Below are 24,026 nucleotides of genomic sequence, written 5' to 3'. Positions count from 1 at the left end.
TCCTGGTCCCTGCACATCTGCTTTAGGTGTTGATCCCTTCAGCATTGCCATGGTGCTGGGAGTGCCAAGACTGGAGCTAGAAAATTCTTCCAAAATGGTGCAGGAAGCAGAAGCCCAGCTTCAGACTTCCACTGTCTGTGTCCCATCATTCATTCCAGAGTTAATGCCCTGAAAATCAGTTCCAGTCTCACTCCAGCTCAAACACTGTCCAGCACCAGGACTCCAACACTCCAGGTGCCCTCAGGACTTTAGATACACCAGAGAATGGACAACACCCATCCCACAGCCCAGCCTGCTCCTTCCCACTTTCTCTTTTCCCTGTTCCTACCTCAGCTGCCTCCCTGCCCAGCACTTCCCACCCTTCCACTCACCGGGACGTGGCACACGGCTTGAACTGGGAACAGCCTCCATGGCTCAGGGAAAAGCCTTTTTCCAGTCTTGGAGCACCCCAAGCCCCAGCAGAATGAAGCTCAGGCCACCTGAGCTGTCCCTGCGAGCTGAGCACGGAGCTGTGACCCGTGAGATGGGAAACTCCTGGCAGACTGAGCTTCCCAAGCCACCCTGGGAACCTGGTGGTACATGGATGTGGCCCAGCAGGTACAGCCAGCCCCGGAGCTCACCTGGCTCCTGACTGCTCCCTGCCCTTGGGCTGCCCCCGAGAGCTTTGCATCCACTTCCCAAATGCTTTGCAAGGCAGAACGAGGGTATTCATTCATCATGAACAGTGGCAGCGTCCTCACAGCAGCTCCAGGGCTGTTTGTTGTGAAGAGTTTTACCAGTTAGAACAAGAATTCCAACCAGCAGCAGCCTGAGAACTCCCTGGAGTTGCCTCAAGTCTCCTCCTCAGTGATTGCAGCACCCTGTCACGTACAGACCTGCTCCAAGGCTGCACGTAACACAGCTGTGATCCCAGAACCATGGAATTGCTCACCATGATCCCAGAACCATGGAACTGCTCACCGTGATCCCAGAACCATGGAAGTGCTCACCATGATCCCAGAACCATGGAAGTGCTCACCACGATCCCAGAACCAGGGAACTGCTCACCATGATCCCAGAACCATGGAAGTGCTCACCATGATCCCAGAACCATGGAAGTGCTCACCATGATCCCAGAACCATGGAAGTGCTCACCACGATCCCAGAACCAGGGAACTGCTCACCACGATCCCAGAACCATGGAAGTGCTCACCATGATCCCAGAACCATGGAAGTGCTCACCATGATCCCAGAACCATGGAACTGCTCACCGTGATCCCAGAACCATGGAGTTGCCCATCATGATCCCAGAACCATGGAACTGCTCACCATGATCCCAGAACCATGGAACTGCTCACCATGATCCCAGAACCATGGAACTGCTCACCATGATCCCAGAACCATGGAACTCCTCACCGTGATCCCAGAACCATGGAAGTGCTCACCACGATCCCAGAACCATGGAACTCCTCACCATGATCCCAGAACCATGGAAGTGCTCACCATGATCCCAGAACCATGGAACTGCTCACCAAGATCCCAGAACTATGGAAGTGCTCACCATGATCCCAGAACCATGGAAGTGCTCACCACAATCCCAGAACCATGGAATGGCTCACCATGATCCCAGAACCATGGAACTGCTCACCATGATCCCAGAACCATGGAACTCCTCACCATGATCCCAGAACCATGGAACTGCTCACCATGATCCCAGAACCACAGACTTGCTCATCATGATCCCAGAACCACAGACTTGCTCACCACGATCCCAGAACCATGGAAGTGCTCACCATGATCCCAGAACCATGGAAGTGCTCACCATGATCCCAGAACCATGGAAGTGCTCACCATGATCCCAGAACCAGGGAACTGCTCACCACGATCCCAGAACCATGGAAGTGCTCACCACGATCCCAGAACCATGGAAGTGCTCACCATGATCCCAGAACCAGGGAACTGCTCACCACGATCCCAGAACCATGGAAGTGCTCACCATGATCCCAGAACCATGGAAGTGCTCACCACGATCCCAGAACCAGGGAACTGCTCACCACGATCCCAGAACCATGGAAGTGCTCACCATGATCCCAGAACCATGGAAGTGCTCACCATGATCCCAGAACCAGGGAACTGCTCACCGTGATCCCAGAACCATGGAACTGCTCATCATGATCCCAGAAACCACAGACTTGCTCACCACAATCCCAGAACCATGGAAGTGCTCACCGTGATCCCAGAACCATGGAATTGCTCACCAAGATCCCAGAACCACAGAATTGCTCACTGTGGTCCCAGAACCATGGAAGTGCTCACCACGATCCCAGAACCATGGAAGTGCTCACCACGATCCCAGAATCATGGAACTGCTCACCAAGATCCCAGAACCACGGAATTGCTCACCATGATCCCAGAACCTTGGAACTGCTCACCACGATCCCAGAACCATGGAGTTGCTCACCATGATCCCAGAACCATGGAACTGCTCACCATGATCCCAGAACCATGGAACTGCTCACCACGATCCCAGAACCATGGAAGTGCTCACCACAATCCCAGAACCATGGAACTGCTCACCGTGATCCCAGAACCATGGAATTGCTCACCATGATCCCAGAACCATGGAAGTGCTCACCATGATCCCAGAACCATGGAACTCCTCACCACGATCCCAGAACCATGGAAGTGCTCACCATGATCCCAGAACCATGGAATTGTTGGATAAGAGCTCTCGGAGCACCGAGTCCAGCTCTGAACCCGGCACTGCTGAGCCCAGGTTTGGGTTTAAATGAAACACAGCTGAAGTTTGGGTCAACATCAACAACAGACTCTGAGGCCCTTCAAAGTGGTCAAATATGAGGTTTCCAGAGCTTCCCAGCCAGGCCCTTTGGCCTTCCCAGGGCTCCTGGGGACTCCCTGCCTTGGTAGCCAGGAAGCACCAAGCCAGATCTGTGAAGAGGCAGGAGAGAGCCACAGCCCTGCCCGAGCTGGCAAGGGAGATGCCCCCCAAAAATCACGGAATCACTGAATCCCACGATGGTTTAGGTGGGAAGGAACATTAAAGCTCACCCAGTGCCACCCCCTGCCATGGGCAGGGACACCTTCCACTATCCTAGGTGGCTCTAAACCCCAATGTCCAACCTGGCCTTGGGCACTGCCAGGGATCCAGGGGCAGCCACAGCTCCCAGGGCCTGCCCACCCTGCCAGGGAACAATTCCCAATTCCCAATATCCCATCTAGCCCTGCCCTCTGGCACTGGGAGCCATTCCCTGTGTCCTGTCCCTCCAGGCCTTGTCCCCAGTCCCTCTGCAGCTCTCCTGGAGCCCCTTCAGGCCCTGCAAGGGGCTCTGAGCTCTCCCCAGAGGTTTCTCTTCCCCAGGCTGAACAACCCCAATCCTCTCAGCTGAGAGATCACGGAGCACCTGGAGACACCCTCCCCCCAGGCAAATGGGATTACAGGGTCACAGGGACTACAGGGATCCCCCTTCCCATGGATACACCTGCCTGCCTGGAGGGCAGCCACAGGATCCAGGCTGCCAAGGACATGGGGACACGCTGTCCTTTCCTAGCAGCCACTCGGGGCACTGGGGACAGGCACATGTGTCGGGGCACAAGGGCACTCTCTCCCCGGGGCTCAGCTCATGTGCAGACACCATCCCGACTGGAGGGTGTGTCCCCCCCCCTCCATCAGTGCCAGGTCACAGGGACCCCCCCCCTCCAGAACTGCTCAGAGTTTCCCAGAGTGTGTCCCTGTGCAAGGACTGGATGTCCCCCATGGGGGCACACAACCCCCTGAGAGCACAGGACACGGTGGGTGGGGGGGGGGACAGACCTCGGGGGAGATTTTGGGCACCTGCCAGGGATCCCCCTTGGGTGACTCCCAGAGCACGGCGACAAACCCCTCACATGGGGCACAGACACACGTGGGGACACCTCCCACCCCACAGCTGCCCCGGGGATCCCCTGTCCCAGTCCCCGTCCTCACAGACCCTTCCCTGGGAGCTCCTCACAGCCGCACCACCCGAAGAATTCTTCGGGACACCCCCAAACTCCTGCCCCAGCACCAGGAAATCCTCTCTGGGACCCCCGGACACCCCCCAAGAACCAAGGAATCCTCTCTGGGTCTCCCTGTTCCTCATCCCCTCAACGCCACCCCGGCCCTCGCCCACTTACTGCGCTGTTTCCCCAGCTCTCAGTGCCCACCCTGCTCCTCGCCCCCTCAGCGTCACCCCTGCCCTCACCGTCCCCCCAAAACTTTCTCCTCAGTGAGCCCCATCCCACGCCAGTCCTCGCTCCCTCAGCGCCCCCCGAGCCTTCAGTGCCCCCTCGCTGTCCCCCTGCCCGTCAGCGCTCCCCTCAGTATCTGCCGTCCCTTACCCCTCACCGCCCCCATCCCCCCCGGCGCTCCCCTCACGCGGGGCACACCGCACTCCAGCCGCTCCCGCTCCCCGCCGTGCCCTCGCTCACCGCGGGGCGGGGTGTGCCGCGCCGGGCCGGCCCTGGCGGCGGCCGGGAGGCGGCCGAGGCTGCCGATGGCTCGCACCGCCGCCGCCATCTTCGCCGAGGTCGAATGAGGGAGAGGCCGCCGGGGGCCTGAACGCGCCCGCCCCGCCCACGCCGCCCCGCCCGCGCCCGCCCTCCGCGCTGCCCGCTCGCTTCGCCGCCGCCAGCACACCGCTGCCTCCTTCTCCTCCGCTCTCCGCGGTGTCTCGGGTGTTTTCAATCCGCGCCGGGCCGGAGCGGATTGCCGGAGAGGCCGCGGAGGGGCTGCGGAGCGGCGGCAGAGGGAGCGGTGAGGGTCAGGCGGGCGCGGGCAGCCCGGAGGGTGTGGGGGGGCGCGGGGCCCTTGCTGAGTGGCGGCGCGGCGGAGGCAGAGCGGGGTGAGGGCCGAGGTGAGCGGCGGCGGCGGACGGGAGGGGACAGAAAGGGACAGGAGGGGACGGGGCGGTCAAGGGCTCCGTCCTGGATGGACGGGAGTGCGGGAAGGGTGAGAGGAGTCGCGAGTCGGTCCTGGGGGAAAGGCGTGGGGGTTAGGGGTGTGCGGCTCGATCCGGGCTGGAGCGGAGGGTCGGGGGTCGGTCCTCAGTGGGCGGGGGAAGGATGAAGGGAGGCCGGGGAGCGGTGCCAGAATGGACGGGGAGACGTGAGGGGAGTCTGGGGGTTCGTTCCGATGGAAGTGAGGGGAGTCAGGGGGTTCGTTCTGGATGAACGTGGGAGTCGGGGGGTTCGTTCCGATGGATGGGGAGCAGTGAGGGGAGTCGGGGGTTCGTTCTGGATGGAGGGGGAGTCGGGGGGTTCATTCTGATGGATGAGGGAGTCGGGGGGTTCGTTCTGGATGGACGGGGAGCAGTGAGGGGAGTCGGGGGGTTCGTTCCGAATGGAAGTGAGTGGACTCGAGGGGTTCGTTCCAGATGGGAGTGAGGGGAGCTGGGGGGTTCGTTCTGGATGGACGGGGAGCAGTGAGAGGAGTCGGGGGGCTCATTCTGGATGGGAGTGAGGGGAGCTGGGGGGTTTGTTCTGGATGGGAGTGAGAGGAGTGAGGGGAGTCAGGGGGTTCGTTCCAGATGGAAGTGAAGGGAGTCGGGGGGGTTCCTTCTGGGTGGGAGTGAGGGGACTCGGGGGTTTTGTTCAGATGGACGGGGAGCAGTGAGGGGAGTCGGGGGTTTGTTCCAGATGGGAATGAGAGGAGTGAGGGGAGTCGGGGAGTTCGTTCTGGATGGATGGGGGAGTCAGGGGGTTCGTTCCAGATGGGAGTGAGGGGAGCTGGGGGGTTCGTTCCGATGGACAGGGAGCAGTGAGGGGAGTCGGGGGTTCGTTCTGAATGGAAGTGAGTGGACTCGAGGGGTTTGTTCTGAATGGGAGTGAGGGGAGTCAGGGGGTTCGTTCTGGATGGGAGTGAGGGGAGTCAGGGGGTTCATTCCAGATCGAAGTGAAGGGAATCAGGGGGTTCGTTGTGGATGGAAGTGAGGGGAGTCGGGGGGTTCGTCCTGGATGGAAGTGAGGGGACTCAGGGGTTTTGTTCAGATGGACGGGGAGCAGTCAGGGGACTCTCGGGGGGTTCATTCTGGGTGGGAGTGAGGGGACTCGGGGGTTTTGTTCAGATGGACGGGGAGCAGTCAGGGGACTCTCAGGGGCTTCATTCTGGGTGGGAGTGAGGGGACTCGGGGGTTTTGTTCAGATGGACCGGGAGCAGTCAGGGGACTCTCGGGGGGTTCATTCTGGGTGGGAGTGAGGGGACTCGGGGGTTTTGTTCAGATGGACCGGGAGCAGTCAGGGGACTCTCGGGGGGTTTCGTTCCGGATGGATGGGGGTAGGGTGGCAGGGAAAGGCTGAGGAGGGTCCGGGGGTCGGTCCCAGCGCTCCCTACAGGTCCCGCATGGATGAAGGGACCGAGGGGCTGGTCCTGGGTGGGTGGGAGGGGTCGGGAGTCGGCCCTGGGTGGGCGAGGGGGTTTGGGGGTGGCTGAGAGCAGCACGGGGGTGTTTGGGGTGGGAGTCCTGGGGTGGGGGTGGCGGTGCTGCGGTGTGAAAGTGTCAGGGGTGCGTGGGGACGGGAAGGGAGCAGGGGCTGTTCGTGGAATTGGGGATTATCCTGAGCTGGAAGGGATCCGTGGATCACCTGTGGAATCCAGACAAATCCTGCCTCTGCAAGGAGCTTTGCCCTGCTGATTTGTGCGGGCGGGGCTGAGCCCTTGGGGTGCCAGGGGAGCTCTGGCTGCCGAAAATGAGGGGGTTTGGGGCGTTTTGAGGGGGGCAGGAACTGAGGTGCAGCGTGGGAGGGAGGAGGAGGTTACACCTGGGAGAAAATTCTGTCAGCTAGGCAAGGAAAATTTAGGAAAAAACCCTCAATCAGGTGTGGGGAGGGAGGTTGGCAGAGGTGGAGGAGGAGCAGGATGCTTTGGAAAGGTCTGGTTTTGGGATCTTTTGTTGGCAGGAGGAGCCTGGGGCTGGGAAGGGGCACGTTCCAGGTGTGGAGCTGTAGCTGGGAGGTGTTAAAGGGGGTGACTGGCAGCTTGTGCTGGGTTGTGGGGAGCTGCAGAGGGCTGGGTTTGGGACTGTGGGTGTTCCCGTGCCCCTCCGTGGAAAAACTTTGTGCTTGGGAGAGAAAGTGCCACACAAAGTGTGACAGAGGGAGATGAACACTGGCATGGGTCAAGCAAAGTCCTGGAGCTGTGAGGGCCATCCCTGGGCGATAAAAACTGCGGATGAGGGTTTGTTTATAGGGAAACCCGATTTGGGAAAGCTGCAGAGGGGTTTTTGCGGGGGTGAACTTGCTGTGTTTGCCACGGGGATGCACAGCAGGAGCTCCTCGGGCTGGCACCAGGGGCTCACGAGGGGCAGGGGTGCCAAGGACACTGCTGGTGTCAGGAGGTGCTGCTGGCAGCAGGGCTGCCTGGGCACTGGGACAATTTTCCAGTGGGAAGTGGAGGAGCAGCTCCTGGGAGGGAATTGAGAAGCTCACCGGGCAGTATTTATTCACAGGCACAAGCGTGGTGGGTGGTGATTCCCTGTGCTGCTGCTGCCCTTGCTGGCTCTGTGTGAGGCAGGCAGGATTGTTCTGGATTGTTCTGGACTGAGCCCAGCCTTTCCCTAGATCCCAAAATGAGTTCCATGCTGAGCTCTGCCCTGCGGAACCTCCCCGTGTCCTCAGCCTGGGCTGCTGGGGCCTGTGAGTATCTTTAGCTTTTATTGGTGGCCATAAACCCCTGGTTGAAGTGTTGGGTTTGGGATGGGTGCTGGGGTCTGAATCTATCCCCGTTCTCACCTTTAAAAGGCTGACAGTGTTTATTTTTTTTTTATCCCAATTACATTGTTGCCTTGTTTGTCCCTTCCTGCATCATATGGGGAGGAGTCTTGAGTTAACAGTTAACAGAAAGTGTATCAGGTTTCTGGACAGAATAAACCACCCAACACCCCACAGGTGCTCAGGGGTCTTACAGTGACATTATCTGCTTTTTCTAACCCTTCTTGCAGAGACTAGAACTGTTTCTGACATTTTTCTGGCATTTTTTCCCCTTTCTTGCTTTCCAGTTACTCGATCACTCAGCTGCTCCTCACAGTTCCAAGCTGCAGGTAAGGAGAAAACACCAGAATCTCAGTGGGTCTGTGCTAGACAGGGCTGTTTTGGAAGCTGCCTCCCTTTCCCAGAGTCTTGTTCCACTGAAATCTTAGAAATGGTGCAGAATGCAGAGTGGTTCAGGTGTTCCTGAAATGCTGCAAAGCAAGGAAAACTTCAGGCAAACCAGTGTTTGCAGCAGAATCCTCTCATCCTCTGAGTGCCCTGGCTCCCAGTGGTCATTCCCAGTGTGCCCCCAGCTTCCAGCAGCCCTTCCCAGTTTTTAGTCACAGTCCACAGTGAGTGGTTGGGGTGATCCATGCTCTGGGTTCACTGTGAGGGTTGCTCAGGTGACTCATGCTTTGGGATTTTGGGAACAGGCCTGGACAGCAGCTCCCCAACATCCCCTGGGCTTTGGGAAGAGCCTGGAGGAATCTCCAGACAGTGCTGGAGTTCTGTCCTGGCACTGGCCTGTGGAATGATGCTGGCTCATGACATCCTTTGTCTTGAACCTCTCCCACTGGGGAGAGAATTTCTTCCCATTAGGAAGAAATTTCTTCCCATTAGGAAGAAGCTCTTGGCTGTGAGGATGATGAGGCACAGGCCCCATCCCTGGAAGTGTTCCAGGCCCAGTTGGATGGAGCTTGGTGCAACCTGTGACAGCAGAAGGTGTCCCTGTCCATGGCAGGGGTGGCACTGGATGAGCTTTGAGATCCCTTCCTACCCAAACCATTCCATGATTCCAGAATTCCAACTCAGGTGTCCTACCTTCCCTGCCTTTCACTTACACACCAAAAAAGGACAATTTCCTTTGTTTACTGGAAGTCTTTGCAGGATCTATGTGAAAATTGCTGATATTCTTGTCACCATCACTTCTCTCTTCCCAGCCCAGCCAAAGACTAAGAAGACCTTGGGCAAAACTGGGGTGAAGAATGTGGTGGTGGTGGAGGGTGTCCGCATTCCCTTTCTGCAGTCTGGCACCACGTGAGTATCAGAGGGGAGTGAAACCCAGAAAGCACCCCCTGATTTGGTTAAAAGTCAGCTCTTTCTGTGAAAAGTCCCACTTGTTCATTTGAATGTAGTTATTCTTGGGCCTAGAGGCTCAGGAGGTGCCCTGAGTTGGGCTGCTGCAGTTTTTCCAGTGTATTTAGTGCAGGAATGTGGTTTGAAGAAGGTTGTGAGTGTGTATGAATCCTGGGAAGGGGAAGGATTTCTGGAGCATGTCTAAAGGAAGCAGTTGGAGAATTTATAGCAGATGAAGCAACAAGTTTGACAGAACTGGCAGGACAGGGGCCAAGAATCTGCTGTAGGCTCTTCTTCCTGGATTGTCCTGCCACCAAATCCACAGCTGAACTAAAGGCACAGCTGACTGTTAGGATGGAGAAGGGATTTCTTTACGTGCTCCCTGCTGCTTTTCTGGGGGTTTGGTGCAGTGATTGCAGCCCCTCTGCTCTGGAGCCAGGCTGGGAGAGCTGGGGCTGCTCACCTGGAGAGGAGAAGGATCCAGGCAGAACTCAGAGCCCCTTGCAGGGCCTGAAGGGGCTCCAGGAGAGCTGCAGAGGGACTGGGGACAAGGCCTGGAGGGACAGGAGCCAGGGAATGGCTCCCAGTGCCAGAGGGCAGGGATGGATGGGATATTGGGAAGGAATTCCTGGCTGGAATGGAATTCCCAGAGCAGCTGGATCCCTGGCAGTGCCCAAGGCCAGGTTGGACATTGGAGTTTGGAGCCACCTGGAATAGTGGAAGGTGTCCCTGCCGTGGCAGGGGTGGCACTGAATGAGATTTAGTGTTTCTTCCAACCCAAACCAATCTGTGATTCCTTGAAATGCTTGCTCAGAGGCTCAGTGGAGCATTTCTGGTCCATCCCCAGTTCTTGCTGCTCACAGGAGAACCCTGTCCTGATTTCTGTGCTGAGAATTCTGCACTGATTTCTCACACCTCTGAGTTTCTTCCTCTGCTCTTCACCTTCCAGGTATGCTGATCTGATGCCACATGACTTAGCCAGAGCAGCACTGCAGTAAGTAAATGGAACACTGGAAGGGCTCAGAGTTCTTGTTAAACTGCTGAGGTTTCAAGGCTCTGGGCTTGGCTCTGCACAGCTCAGGTGCTTTATTTTTTCCTGGCCTCCCTCCACAGTGGTGGTTGGCTTAAGCAGTGGGGTTTTTGTTGTTGGGGTTTTCAGTAGGTTGGTGTTGATGCAAAGAGATGTTGGTGGTGACAAATTTTAGTGACTTTGATTCTCAGTTGTAGTTTTTCAGACATGGGCATGAGAGCTGCAACAACCTGGGCAAAACAGAGGAAATGAAGTGACAACAAAGATATTGAGCTAATTCTGTAACCCTCCTGTTCTGAGGGTCATTAGCAGAGGGTTTGTTTTGTTGGGAGGCAGAGCAGAGTGCTCTGGAGAAGAGAGAAGGCTTGGGGAAGCCTGGAGATGGCTGCCCCTGCATCTTTGGAAGTGTCCAAGGCCAGGCTGGATGGGGCTGGGAGCACCCTGGGACAGTCCCTGCCCATGGCTGGGGTGACACTGGATGGGCTTTGAGGTCCCTTCCCACCCAAACCACTCTGGGATTTGATGATTCTGTGAGCCATTTTGTGGAAGGAGAGGCGTAAGGGCTATGAAGTAACTGCTCCAATGAAGTTCTGTAATGATTTATAGTGACATTATCACCGTGATTGTTTGCAGCCCATAATCAGCTACACTTCCCACGGGCCCACATGCACATGAGATTTCTTCTGAGGCAAGGACAGAAGCTGTGGCTCTGTTGTTGCCTTGTTCTGCAGCCAAGCTGGCAGGAAGAGGATGTTGGAGATATTTTTATTTATGTGATGCAAATTCTCTTTGTTTTGATCCTCTCCTTAGGGGCCTGCTGACCCGGACCAGTGTCCCAAGGGATGTTGTTGATTACATTGTTTATGGCACAGTTATCCAGGAGGTGAAAACCAGTAATGTTGCCAGAGAGGTGGGTTCTGTGCAGCATTCCCCTGGGAGTCTGATTTCTGCAGCTGCTCTGAAAATGACAAATCCTTGCTAAAAATGAATTCCCAGTATTATTGTTTGTTTCTATATAATTTGAGAGTATGAAGTAGTTGTGTAGTATTGTCTGTTAAATGAGTGTCTGGGACTATATGGAAAATGATTTTGGGACTCTCTGCCTCCTGTTGAAATCTGCTACAGATTTCATTTAGCATAATTTTTAATCAGATTTTCATATTTCAATGCTTTGGAGCCTCTGCTTCACTCTTTCCTGCAAGGGAAGGTTTTGTTGAGGACTGCTGATCCCTCAGCTCCTAAACACCAGTTGGACTGAGCACTGCCTTCCCCAATATCCTTGGAGGAGCAGAGTGTGCTGTGAGGGTTTGCTTTCTCGTGGTGTTTATTTGTTTATTTGTTTATTTATTTATTTGAGCTGCCTGCTCAGGCACAGCATCCTCAGGACTTGAAGTGGAGCAGCTTTACTACCCTTTTTTCCACTATCCAGAAAGCACAATTCCTGTATTATCCCCAGAGCAGCTGATCCTCTGGAGTCATGTGCCAGGCAGCCTGATCTTTGCCAACCTGGAGCCTCTGCACCTGGATAAATCCATGGTGGAACCTGGGCTCCCTGTGCAGCCTCATCCTCGTGAGTGCAAGGCCTGGCTTTGGTCACCTGCCAGTCAGATGGGGCTGCAGGGTAATTTTAACTTGGGAGCAACTGCTGAACTTTCAACTAGTTGGCCACATGCCAAGTAGGGAAGGTCTCTGGGCTGCTCAGATGAGTCACTGCTCTGCAGCTTGCTGCTCTCTGTGGAGCCACTCAGCCTTGTGCTGAGTGGTCTAAATCACCCTTTTCACGTGTTGCCTTTGCCAGTAAGGTGAAACAAAGGTGATGTCGAAAAGCTGGAGGCTCTTTTGGTGTGGTTTTTTTTTTTTTTTTTTTGTAAATGTGGGGTGTGATTAGTTTGTCTCTTTATTAAAAAAATGTGGAGGGGCAGTGACTGTTCCCAGTGCGGCCTCAGCTCCTGCTCCAGAGTCTGGGGAGTGGAAGAACTGCTGCCATAATTAACTGGATATAAACTCCATGTCTTTTGTCTTCAGCTCCACCTGCCAAGGTGTGCTGGGCAGGGGCAGCTGTGGCCTGGGAGCAGAAGCTGTAGGTTTAACAGCCACTCTTGTTGTTGTAGGCTGCCTTGGGAGCAGGGTTCTCCGACAAAACTCCGGCCCACACCGTCACCATGGCCTGCATTTCCTCAAACCAGGCCATGACCACAGGTATGTGGGCTGCAAGAGCAAGCTGTGGGGTTGAGAGGGAGCTTGGGAATTCTTTTACAGCCCTTATTCAACTTGCACTGCTTGTGAATGTAAACAAAACAACTGAAGAAATGCTGGAATTGAAGGAAAAATGGGATTTTAGCCTGGAGAAGGCGAGACTCAGGGGGGACCTTGTGGCTCTGCACAACTCCCTGACAGGAGGGGACAGCCAGGGAGGGTCAGGCTCTGCTCCCAGGGAACAGGGACAGGAGGAGAGGGAGCAGCCTCAAGCTCAGGATGGACATCAGGAGGAATTTTTCCCTGGAGAGGGTGCTCAGGCACTGGAAGGAGCTGCCCAGGGAATGGTGGAGTCCCCATCCCTGGAAGTGTCCAAGGAATTCCTGGAAATGACACTCAATGCTCTGGGCTGGTGACAAGGGGGAGATCAGTCACAGGCTGGGTTTGAGGGTCTTTTCCAGCTTCAGTGATTCCGTGGAAGTTTTTTTAACCAACAAAATACAACATGAACTGAGTGTCTGCTGTAGGCCTGCAGCAACATCTCTGCCCAGTGTCCGTGTTTATTTGGGAGGTAAAGACTGACCATGGTGAGAAAGTTGCTCCTTTCAGGCTCCTTTTATCTTTGGCTTAGCCTAACCAGGGCTAAAAAATGGAGACAAAACTCAAACTACTGGGGTTGTCCTTTCCTCCTTGCTCTGTGTGACAAGGACAAGTGGCAGCCAAGTGACAATAGCTCATGTGTAACCTGGCCAGGGGCTGCAGGAGGAGTGCAGGAATGGCCAGGGCTCTGTTGGGGTGCCTGTTGTTTTCAGCATCCCTTTTTCCCTGTTGAGGTCAGGATTGAAGGCACTTGGGAGGATAGTTCACATTCAGACTCAGGTGTTTATTATTTTTTATTTATGTTACAGTCTCACATCAGTGAGTTCTGCAGTTCTTCACTAACAAGGCACAACATGGCCAACTATCTCTTGGTACAGGGTCTTTTAAGGCTAAACTATCCAATTAAGAAATGACACCTAAATTATTTTCACTTCTAACCCAATAACTAATCACTCAAAGTCTGCAATGTGGACTTTTCTGTCCAATTACAAAATACCACCCAAACCCATGGAGGAGAAGGTGAAGAAGAAGGAGCAACCACTGCCCTAAAACCTCAATTTAGCTCTCTCTATATTACTGTATTCTAAAACCCCAAACGCTAAGTTTTCCACCCTGTGACATCACACACTTCTAACCAACTCCACACCTGTAATCCCAGCGCTCTCAATCCATTTTGGAAACCTTCTCCAGGGCCTCAGGCCAAATGCAGAGCTCTCCTGGGGGTCAGAGTCGCTATTGGACACGAAATGGGTACACAGAAGCTTGGTGAGTTCAAGAGACAAAAAGAGCTAATTTTATTTCTGACCTCACAATATATAAAATTCCAAAAGTGACCGTGGATTGGAGGATGAAATTGCTGCCTCTGTAACTACACTGGTCAAACTAACAGTCCATCAATTCTCTCCTCCCACAAAGAATGCAAAACAATCATTGTTTACATGAACAGTGCGTGAGAACTCCTGTAGAAATAAGAAAACATTATCGGAAGGCTAAAGAAGTTTTATGAGAACTTTAAAACTTTCAAAAAGAAAACACTTTTAAAAATCAAAGCAACAGGTCAGAGTCTGTCGGCACAGAAAGTGTGAAATTCTCAGCAGCCAGAACTCCAGCGCTGGGGTGAGTGGCCCTGCCCTGGCAGTGTCCTGTCCCTGCAGGCGTGGGGATGATCGCGGCCGGCCAGTGTGACGTGGTGGTGGCCGGCGGCGTGGAGCTCATGTCCGACGTCCCCATCCGCCACAGCAGGAAGATGAGGAAGACCATGCTGACCCTGAACAGAGCCAAGACCCTGGGCCAGAAGCTCTCCCTCATCTCCAAAATCCGCCCTGACTACTTTGCTCCCGAGGTATATTTTTTTTTGTTTGTTTTTTTCAGGCATTTAGATGTTTAGTGAACTGGTTTAGAGGGTGTGAACAGGCCTTGATGGAGGGGATTCAAGATGGGTGAGGTGGCTCCTGGGGTTCAGTCTCTGTCCTCTGCTTTGGGTTAAAACACTGATTAATGCATCTCACAGCATTTGGGCCTCTGCTTTTTCTTCCCACATGTTCATCTTCAGTAAACCCAGCTTAGTGCAAAACCTCCTTCTGCAACTCCTGGACAAACCGTGCTGCAGATGACAGAACTAGAAGGGGCTTTTTTCCCATAAATATAAAGGTTATTCTGAAGTGTCAGAAGAATTCTAGGGTCAGAGAAATTTTACTAGATAATAGAAGTAACCCCCTTAGTATTTGACAAGAATATCCTCAGCATATTAATTTGATTAATGCATCTTAAATATGCCTTATGATTCCTGCTCCTGGCCAAATCCTGCCAGGGGCTGGATGTGTTCAGCTTCCCTGAAGAGCGTCCACAGGGCCATGTCAGGAGCAGAGTGAGCCACTGCTCTGTCCTGGGGGTCACTGGGGGGTGAATTACAACACGGTGAGGATGGAAAGGGCCATGAGCTCTCCACAAGGAAACTGCATCCGTGCCATTCCCTTTAGTGTGAGTGCAGCGAGGCCCAGGTTAAGTGTGGCAGAGCTGACATCCCAAATCCACATAAGATACGAAAATTTCAGACTTGAATGCATGCAGGGATTTCCTGAGTGCTGCTGAAAGAACCAAAGCTAAGCCAAGTTCATCTCTGGGCTCTGCTTTTGGATGAGGAGGTGTCTGACAAGGAGTTTTGAGGTCCCAGGATGTGATGTTTGAGCTGCACCCAAAAGGTCGGGTCAGCCTTTCCCATGGATTCCCTTTGTCTTGGTTTGGAAAGCCAGGTGTCTGCTAAGGAAGACAGGAGCCTCCCCTGAAATGGAAAATGCAAACCCCCTCCCTCTGAATTATTATAATTTTGAAATTAAGAGTCTCTTTGGCAGAGATACGGGAGCAGGAATAACAGTTCTTTATTAGGAAAATTAAAAATACAAATGCAATAGTACAAACAGACAAAAACCAGCCCTGCCAGAGTCAGAGCAGGCCCTGGCAGCCTGTGGGTCAGGGAGGTGGCAGCAGTGCCATTCCATGGGGGCTCAGCCCTCCTGCAGTGCCAGCTGTGCTTCTGCTGGAGCAGGATCCTGGACAAGGCTGGAGTTTTCCTCTGGAGCTCCAGGGCTGGTGTGGATGGGCCTGGGCTTCCTCTGGGAATGCAGTGGGGCAGAAAGCTGCTCCTCTGGGAATGCAGTGGGGCAGAAAGCTGCTCCTCTGGGAATGCAGTGGGGCAGAAAGCTGCTCCTCTGGGAATGCAGTGGGCAAAGGCTGCTGTGGTGTTCCCAAAACCTCAGATTGTATCCAGGTAGGAATGCTTGGCTCCTCCTCTGGAGCATCTCTCAGTGGGATGATGGAATTTTATCAGCCATGCAGGGTCACCCACTGGCCCATGAACAGCAGATAATTAATAATCAATGGCCCATGAACAGAAGAGATCTCCTGGAGGGAGGATGGGTTGTGGAAGAGATAAAGAAAATGAACAGAAGAGAACTGCCCCACAGATGGGAATAGAACACACACCCCCATTTCCAACCTAAGACACCCTGTTAAATGTACAGGCAGCTGCTCTCAACACAGTTCTGGAACCTCTGCAGTAAGCAGCAGCCTGGAACTTGTTTTTCTTTCCATAACCTTGGAAAGGGCTGCTTTCTCTGACACATTTCTGAGTCTGTTGTTGCCTGATTGCCACGTGCTAATTGTGCAGCTCCAAATTAACGAAGGGAAGGGACTCCCTCTCACCGTGGGGCTCGGCTCTGCGTGCTCCCAGGTGCCAGGGCTCACCCCCTGATTGGGGTGACCCCGAAAGGTGGAAAAGTCTCTCCACCAACCCGTGCCTTCAAAGAAAGACTCAGTAGTCTTCAGCTGTCCGGTCTCAAGGTAGTTTATTGTATGTTATCTAAAAGATTTTCTTCCTGAACTGCTGTGGTCCATTCAGCAGGTCAGACAGAGGCACACACACACACTGGCACTGTCTCTGACACCCTCTGACTGCCCAGGGGGCTGGTGCCATCTTTTATATCATACATTACATGTTAAATGTTTATAGTTTTTCCCCAGTGCCTATTATCTGTATTTCTACTCTAAACCAATCTGTGAGTGCCAACATCACCATGAACATGGGGGATAGGAAGGAGAAAGAAGGAGGACAGGGCACGCCCAAATGTCACCAAATGACACAAGCAAGAACGACGCACCACAGCCTTGGTCACGATGAAGAGACTAATTTATTTTTTCTGACTCCAATCTTTTATAGTTCTCAAAAGATGCCAGTGGATTGGAGGGTGAACGTGCCACCTCTCCAACGACACTGGACAAACTACCTGTACATCAAATTTCTCCGCCTCTATGAAAGAATGCAAAACAATAGGTTATTTACAGAAAGTTGTGTGAGAAAGTTCTCTACAAGAATGTAAACTCAGAAGGCTTTAGAAAACTCTTGATAACCAGGGCGACATCCAAATCCCTCCATCTTAGAACTTCGGACCCCCATGTACAAAACTCAGACCCCTCTGTACAAGGCCTAAAACCCCCCCTGTACAGCACTCAAAAATCCTTCCTTTCACTTCGTGACTACTTCTACTATAATATCTAAACTTTTGTGATTTCTTGTTCTTCCTGCAAGGTTGGTAAATTGTTCCATGGAGCAGATTCAAAGCCACAGGGGTTTCCAGCTGCACACCAGGGTCTCAAATGCTTCTGCCCTGGGCCCGGAACATCCAAGAGTGTCTGAGGGACACTTTGGGTTCCGACACCCAGGAGGTTTTTTTTTTTTTTCCCTACCTGTGCTGACTCTCCCTCCCTGGTGGCAGCTCCCAGCTGTGGCAGAGTTCTCCACCAGCGAGACCATGGGGCACTCTGCCGACCGCCTGGCCGCCGCCTTCGGCATCTCCCGCCTGGAGCAGGACGAGTACGCGCTGCGCTCCCACACGCTGGCCAAGAAAGCCCAGGACGAGGGGCTGCTGCAGGACGTGGTGCCCTTCAAAGTGCCAGGTGACGGTGCCCGTGTGCCACGGCCAGCCCTCGCTGCTGGGGGCAGCTCCAGGGGGTGCTGGGGGTCTGGGTGGGTTTTATCAGGATCTGTTTGTCCCTGGAAAACTGCTGGCTTGGGGAGGCGTTTGTAAACGGGGGTGGCTGAAGGTGTAAACATGGAACCATGGGATGGTTTGGGTGGGAAGGGGCATTGAACATCACTCAGTTCCAGCCCTGACATCTTCCACTATCCCAGGGTGCTCCAAGCCCCGTCCAGCCTGGCCTTGGGCACTGCCAGGGATCCAGGGGCAGCCACAGCTGCTCTGGGAATTCCAGGCCGGCCCCTCCCCACCTTCCCAGGGAAGGAATTCTTCCTTCCCTGGGATATCCCAATAAACAGGGAAGAATTCCTTCCCTGGGATATCCCAATATCCCATCTAACCCTTTTGGAACCTGAACTGCAATGGATTCTCAAAACTTTGGGCCTGTAAGCCAAAGCTTAGAATTAAACACAGGATTTAATCTGAAGCCTTAGAAAAAGCTTCAGAACTTCAGTGCTAAAAGCAAGAATGTGGATTTATAATTTAGAGCAGAGACACGTCAATCTAAGTAAAGGGAAGTTTAGTTTTAGAGTTCAAGATATAGAAAAAATAAAGTAGTTAGAAAGGTAAACAAGGAGTTTAGAATGCAGTACTGTAGGTTTGTGTGTCATAACATGATTAGCTAAGAAAGCTCACACTGTAGCATGAGTCCTTAAGGTGAAATATTTAAGTATTGGGTCAAAAACATAAATATACTTGTTGGCAGTGTTTTATTGGTCAGTAACTCCTTAAAAAGTCTTTCTTGTGACCTTCTGAGCAATACAGTAAAGATGTGAGCAGAACTCACCCTTCCTGCTTATGCAGAAGATAAGAAAAATAAACCACATCACCTAAAAAGCTCAGAGATCCTGTTGCCAATTCATTCAAAACTCCTTAAAAAATCCCCATCTAACCCTGCCCTCTGTCTTATCTTTGCATATATAAATTTTTTTTTTCTTGCCAACCCCACATCTGTGCTAATGAGGTGACAGAGCAGGGAAAATCAGGACAGTTGGACATGGAATCCCTCTGCTCTTCCTCCAGGCAAGAGAAACCACCCTCATACCCCAGAATATCAACAACAAACACAAGCCCAAACAGAATCCCAGTCTGGTAACTCAGGTGCTGGATGGGAAGAGCTGGAATGTGGCAGGTTCCAGTTCACCAGGCCTCACACTCCTTGCTGGGAGGTGAAACAGTCTGGGGAGAACCTTCAAGCTGCCCTTCCCATGGCCTGTGCTGGTGTCCCCCTCACCCCCCAGGAGCCAGGGGACACGCTTGGCTGCAATTCCTGTTCATTTGGGAGCTCTAATTGGTGTCCTGGGGAAATTTTCCTTGTAGATCCACGGTGCCGTGTGGTCTTTATGGTACAATTGGTACTTTTTCTTAACAGGTTTTTTTAGCAGTTGGATATATTTGGGTTTTCCCAAGTGCTCTTTATTGCTCAAACTCAGCACGTTAAATGTAAACTGATTTCAGGCCAGTTCTCCATTTAGGCTTTATAACCTAAATTTAAATGCTTTTCTCAACTGGGTTTCCCATGTGGTAATTTTTCCTTCCAGTAAACAGATGGCAGTGCTTTGTTTTTGCTGTCTTCTGAGGAAAAGCGAGGTAGCTTCAATTTTTAAGTGCTATTTTTAGCCATGTTAAGTATCCTGATGCCACAAACAGATTTTCCTTTTCTCCCTCCTCACGCTTCTCCTAAACCCCACACTTTTCTGATTTTTTTTTTTTTTTTCCCTGCTGGAGTCCTGATGATGAAATCCTTGTGCATTGCTGATTTTTGCAGTTGAAATGTACTTTTTTTTTTTTTCCCTTGGCCAGGCAAAGACACAGTTACCAAAGACAACGGGATCCGCCCGTCCTCCCTGGAGCAGATGGGAAAACTGAAGCCAGCGTTTGTCAAGCCCTATGGAACAGTCACAGCAGCCAACTCCTCCTTCCTGGTAATTCCTGTTCCCAGCACTGCCAGCCACAGGGGAGGACTGTGCACCTGACCCTCTGCCTCCCTTAGCTGGTGTCATCTAGGAATGAGCCTTTTTATATTGACTTTTTCCAGATTTTCCAGGTGTAACTTGGAACCTTGTTGTAGTCTGGTGGATCTGGGTATTGGGTAGTTTCATTTTAAAATCCATAACAAAACCCCTGAAGTTTTGGGATGTCTGACCTGTTTGCTTCTCTGTAGCTGCTTCATGAGGGTGAATCCTTGAAAAGCCCTTGCAGGGATTCTGTCCCAGGATGGGATTGGTCACGTTGTACATCTGAAGTCAGTAGGTTTAGTCTGGACTTCACAGAATCATGGAATGGTTTGGGTTGGAAAGGACCTTAAATCTCATCCAGTGCCACCCCCTGCCATGGGCAGGGACACCTTCCACTATCCCAGGGTGCTCCAAGCCCCATCCAACTTGGCCTTGGGCACTGCCAGGGATCCAGGGGCAGCCACAGCTCTGGAGGGGCAGGACCCAGGGAATGGCTCCCACTGCCAGAGGGGTGAGATATTGGGAATTAGGAATTGTTCCCTGTGAGGGTGGGCAGGCCCTGGCACAGGGTGCCCAGAGCAGCTGTGGTTGCCTCTGGATCCCTGGCAGTGCCCAAGGCCAGGCTGGACACTGGGGCTTGTGATGCCTGGAAATAGAACACAAACTTTTCCAGGCAACGTTAGAATGACAATATAAAACCAAACCTTTCCTTGAAACCCTTCAGGTATGGAATGTGGCAAAAATCCACGTCCTGAATTAGATTTGTACCATTTAATACAAGATGGGGCAGTTAGAATATCCAGCCAATATTGTCCAATTAGAGGAGCAGTTGGTTAAGTAATTCCCTCCTGGCTTCTGCCCCATGGGAGCTCTCCTCCCCATCTCCTACCCTACCTTTATCATGTCTGTGATTACATGGTGCAAAATAAAAAAGTCCTTGGAGGAGTAACAGACAAGATTAAACAATATTTTAGGAATGCATCAGTAAGAGTTTACTCATTGCTGGAAAAGTACTGGAGGTTATACCTGAGCATTTAACAGTCTACAAAGCTACAAATACATGAAGAATAAATAAAAGCTAAAAACTCTGAGCACTTGGAGCAACCTGGGGTACTGGGAGGCATCCCTGCCCATGGCAGGGGGTAGAACTGGATGTGATTTAAAGTCTCTTCCAACCCAAACCATCCCATGATTTGATGTGCCAAACCCACAATAAGTGGGTTTGATAATAACCCACATTTCTGTCGTGTGGTGAGCCTGGGGCTTGTGTCATCCCAGAATTATCCTGAGTTTTGGGATGGGACTGGGGAGGACAGCTGAGTGTTTGGGATGACCAGCTTGTCCCAGGCCTAGCAGGGCTTTTAGGGTGAAACAGGGGGAATTGTGCCCGTGGGCTGTAAGGAAGTGCTTCAGCAGCGTGTGTGCTGGCATCATCACTGATCATCCAGCCCTCTCAATCCAGCAGCCTTGGCCTTTGGCCCCTAGAGTTGTGGGATGTCCTGGAGGCTCTGCTGGTGTTCAGGTCCTCTCTTTCTGGGGGCTGTGGGGCTCGTTGTGTGCAGGTCCCTCACCCCTCACCTGGTTTCTCCCTTCCAGACCGACGGAGCGTCGGCGATGCTGATCATGTCTGAGGAGAAGGCTCTGGCCATGGGCTACAAACCAAAGGCCTACCTAAGGTAGGAGGGGCTGCTCCAGTGGCTTCTGCTCCTGCTTCCTTCTCCCTGGCACTGACAGCCCTTTTCCTGCACAGGGATTTCGTGTACGTGTCCCAGGACCCCAAGGACCAGCTGCTCCTGGGGTAGGTGGAGATGGAGAGCATCCCCGCCCCCAGCCCCTGCTCCCACAACAGCCTTCTCCTGCCACGGTGTGTTTTTGGGAAGTGCCTCAGGAGATGCTGCATCTCTCCAGGCCTTCACGAGGTGGGAGAGCAGCAGTGGCAGGAGCACCCCAGGATTGCTGAGGCACCTCAGCAATAGTTCTGGGGGCTGTGCCTCCCTTGGACAGGGATGGGCAGAGCTGGGCCATGAGCCCAGAGAGAAGGATGTGACTGTGGAAAAGGAGGGATGTGGCTCACAGGGAACACAGATGCAAGAATTGTGTGTCTTCCCTCCTTCAGCCCCACCTATGCCACCCCCAAAGTGCTGGAGAAGGCCGGGCTCACCCTGAATGACATCGATGTGTTTGAGTTCCACGAGGCCTTTGCTGTAAGTGCTCTAAAGCTGGGATGGCTCCCTGGAGCCATCTGCCTTGGGTTATTCCCAGTGTCACCCTCTCCTCCCTTGCAGGGGCAGATCCTGGCCAACCTGAAAGCCATGGATTCAGATTGGTTTGCACAGAACTACATGGGCAGGAAGTCAAAGGTGAGGCACAGTCAGGACATTTTCCTCCTTGTCCTGCCCCTCCAGGTCCTCGTCCCCTCTCCAGCTCTCCTGGAGCCCCTGAGGCTCTGAGCTCTCCCTGGAGCACCCCCAGCTCTCCCAGCCTGGCTCCAACCCTGGGAGCAGCTCTGTGTCTCCTCTGGACCCACTTTTCTCTCCAGCTCAGTGAAACTTTGGGGTTCCTGGGCTCCCTCCTGCCAGCTGCCAGTGCTGGTGCTGCACAGCCAGGCTCTACCTCTGTCCTGTGAGGAGCAGTGATGCTCCTTGAGCTCGGCTTAGCAAATCCCAATTTCTGCAGTTTCTTTGGGAGATGACATTTCTTTGGGATGCTGTTCCCGTTGTCGGCAGGAGGTGGAGATCCAGAGCCACAATCCCTGCAGGGGAGGGTGGTAAGGACAGTGTGAGGGGCTCACTCCTTGCACGCTGCAGGGCTCCCCTGAGGGGCTGCAGGTGAAGCAGGACCTCTTTTGGGGTGGTTTTATCCCCTCATCAGCCACCTGGGTGTGCCATCCTGAACCGCTGCAGGCTCGGTGTTGTTTGGGTTAGGTGGGATGAGGTGTCACCCCTTCCAGCCAGGTGACATGGGGTGTGGTGCCTCAGCGTGTCCCTCTGTGTCCCTGCAGGTTGGAGCCCCTCCCCTGGACAAGTTCAACACCTGGGGGGGCTCCCTGTCCCTGGGACACCCCTTTGGGGCCACCGGCTGCCGCCTGGTCATCACTGCTGCCCACAGGCTGAAGAAGGAGGGGGGCCAGTATGGCCTGGTGGCTGCCTGTGCTGCAGGAGGGCAGGTAATGGTGCCAGCACAGCAGGGCTGATCCTGCTGGGACTCTGCAATCCTGCCTGGTGACCCAGAGCTCCCTCAGGCACCTCTGGCTGCCCCCATCACCCCTCAGTCCTGTCCCTGTTCCCTGGGAGCAGAGCCCGACCCCCCCCCTGGCTGTCCACTCCAAGGATGGGCACTCCAAACCTCCCTGCCAAGGCCTGCCCAGCCTTTCCAGGGAGAAATTCCTGCTGCTGCCCACCCTGAGCCTGCCCTGGCCCAGCCTGAGGCCATTTCCCCTTGGCCTGTCCCTGTTCCCTGGGAGCAGAGCCCGACCCCCCCCTGGCTGTCCCCTCCTGGCAGGGAGTTGTGCAGAGCCACAAGGTCCCCCCTGAGCCTCCTTTTCTCCAGGCTGAGCCCCTTCCCAGCTCCCTCAGCCCCTCCTGGGGCTCCATTCCCTTCCCTGGACACGCTCCAGCCCCTCCAGGTCTCTCCTGGCAGGAGGGGCCCAGAGCTGCCCCCAGCCCTGGAGGTGCCCCAGCAGTGCCAGCCCAGGGGACGGGCACTGCCCTGGCCTCTTGCCCACCTGGGCACACCTGGGCTCATGTCCAGCTGCGGTGGCTCATGTTCTTGATGCTGTGCCTGTACTAATTAGTCTTGTCTCTGTTAATGAGGCGTTTCTGTGATGTTTTGTGTCTCTCTGTTCCCAGGGTCACGCCATGATCGTGGAGCTCTACCCCCAGTAACAGCCCTGGGGGCGCTGTCCCTCCGTCCTGTGCCTGGCGATGCCATTTCAATGCACTAATAAATCCTGCACCCGATCCTTCTTGGAGAGGGGATTTGTGGCCTTTGTCAATCCCTTTTAGCTACTCAGCCAGTAATTTTTATCTAATGAGCACGCTCTATTCCACTTCCAGGAGAGGAGCAGCTAACACGGCTCTGAGTCTCTGCAGGCTCCTTGTCACTGTCTGATCCCTCTGGGAACCCTTCAGGATTTCTCCCATGGGGGAGCAAAAGTTATTCCAGAGCTCTGGATGGAGAATTAAGTTTGGAGATCAGGAGAATGTGAAGCAGTGGAGGTGGGGGGGGCTGAGAGGGGAGGTAATGCTGTGGGGAGGAGCAGCTCTGTGGGGCAGCAGGGTCAGTCCCAGGGGCTGAGCTGGGCTCTGAGGGGGCAGTTTGCTCCACGCTGTTCCAAATGCTGTTGGAATGAGCAAATTGCATCTGACGAATGAATGTCACTGATGGAACTGCAATAAATCAGGACAAAACCCAGTTCTGCCTGTTTTCTTTCCCTTCCTTCACCTGCAATGCTTCGGGGACTGTTCCTGTGGTGGAGGCTGTGAGCTGACACCAGGTGTTGGCTTTCTGAAATCATGGAATCACGACTGCTGTGAGGGGACAGGGGCTTGCAGAAGTCACCTAATCCACCCCTGCCATGGCAGGGACGCTGTCCCAGGCTGCTCCAACCTGGGCACTGCCAGGGATGCAGGGGCAGCCACAGCTGCTCTGGGC

At 53.7% G+C, this 24,026-nt stretch overlaps 2 protein-coding genes across 7 annotated transcripts in view; one reads left to right on the top strand and one right to left on the bottom strand.

Annotated features, from left to right (window-relative positions):
- HADHA (hydroxyacyl-CoA dehydrogenase trifunctional multienzyme complex subunit alpha) overlaps positions 1-4,559 on the bottom strand; it is a 30,619-nt gene extending 26,060 nt beyond the window's left edge. The window contains exon 1 of the mRNA XM_053937408.1: positions 4,447-4,559. Coding sequence (XP_053793383.1) covers positions 4,447-4,534 — 88 coding nt within the window. The 5' untranslated portion in view covers positions 4,535-4,559. The remainder of the gene's footprint in view (positions 1-4,446) is intronic.
- Positions 4,560-4,648: 89 nt separating this feature from the next.
- On the top strand, positions 4,649-23,786 carry HADHB (hydroxyacyl-CoA dehydrogenase trifunctional multienzyme complex subunit beta). Of its 6 annotated transcripts, none has more exons than XM_053937427.1 (16): positions 4,649-4,771; positions 7,573-7,647; positions 8,010-8,051; positions 8,922-9,018; positions 10,007-10,051; positions 10,898-10,997; positions 12,199-12,286; positions 14,038-14,225; positions 17,155-17,335; positions 19,219-19,340; positions 20,970-21,049; positions 21,124-21,171; positions 21,490-21,577; positions 21,659-21,733; positions 22,375-22,539; positions 23,222-23,786. In XM_053937427.1, exons 2-16 carry the CDS (start codon positions 7,581-7,583, stop codon positions 23,255-23,257), a joined length of 1,422 nt encoding a protein of 473 aa, XP_053793402.1. In that variant the 5' UTR covers positions 4,649-4,771; positions 7,573-7,580; the 3' UTR covers positions 23,258-23,786. The 6 variants fall into 6 exon arrangements, with proteins under 6 accessions (XP_053793402.1, XP_053793399.1, XP_053793398.1 ...); XM_053937424.1 differs by having other exon boundaries at positions 4,650-4,771; positions 7,461-7,647; XM_053937423.1 differs by lacking the exon at positions 4,649-4,771 and adding an exon at positions 4,784-4,871 and having other exon boundaries at positions 7,461-7,647.
- The last annotated feature ends 240 nt before the right edge of the window (positions 23,787-24,026 follow it).

The sequence above is a fragment of the Vidua chalybeata genome, chromosome 3, assembly GCF_026979565.1.
Source record: "Vidua chalybeata isolate OUT-0048 chromosome 3, bVidCha1 merged haplotype, whole genome shotgun sequence".
Classification (NCBI taxonomy): Eukaryota; Metazoa; Chordata; class Aves; order Passeriformes; family Viduidae; genus Vidua; species Vidua chalybeata.
Note: the sequence above shows the minus strand (reverse complement) of the source record. Positions and strands in the feature narration are given on the sequence as shown.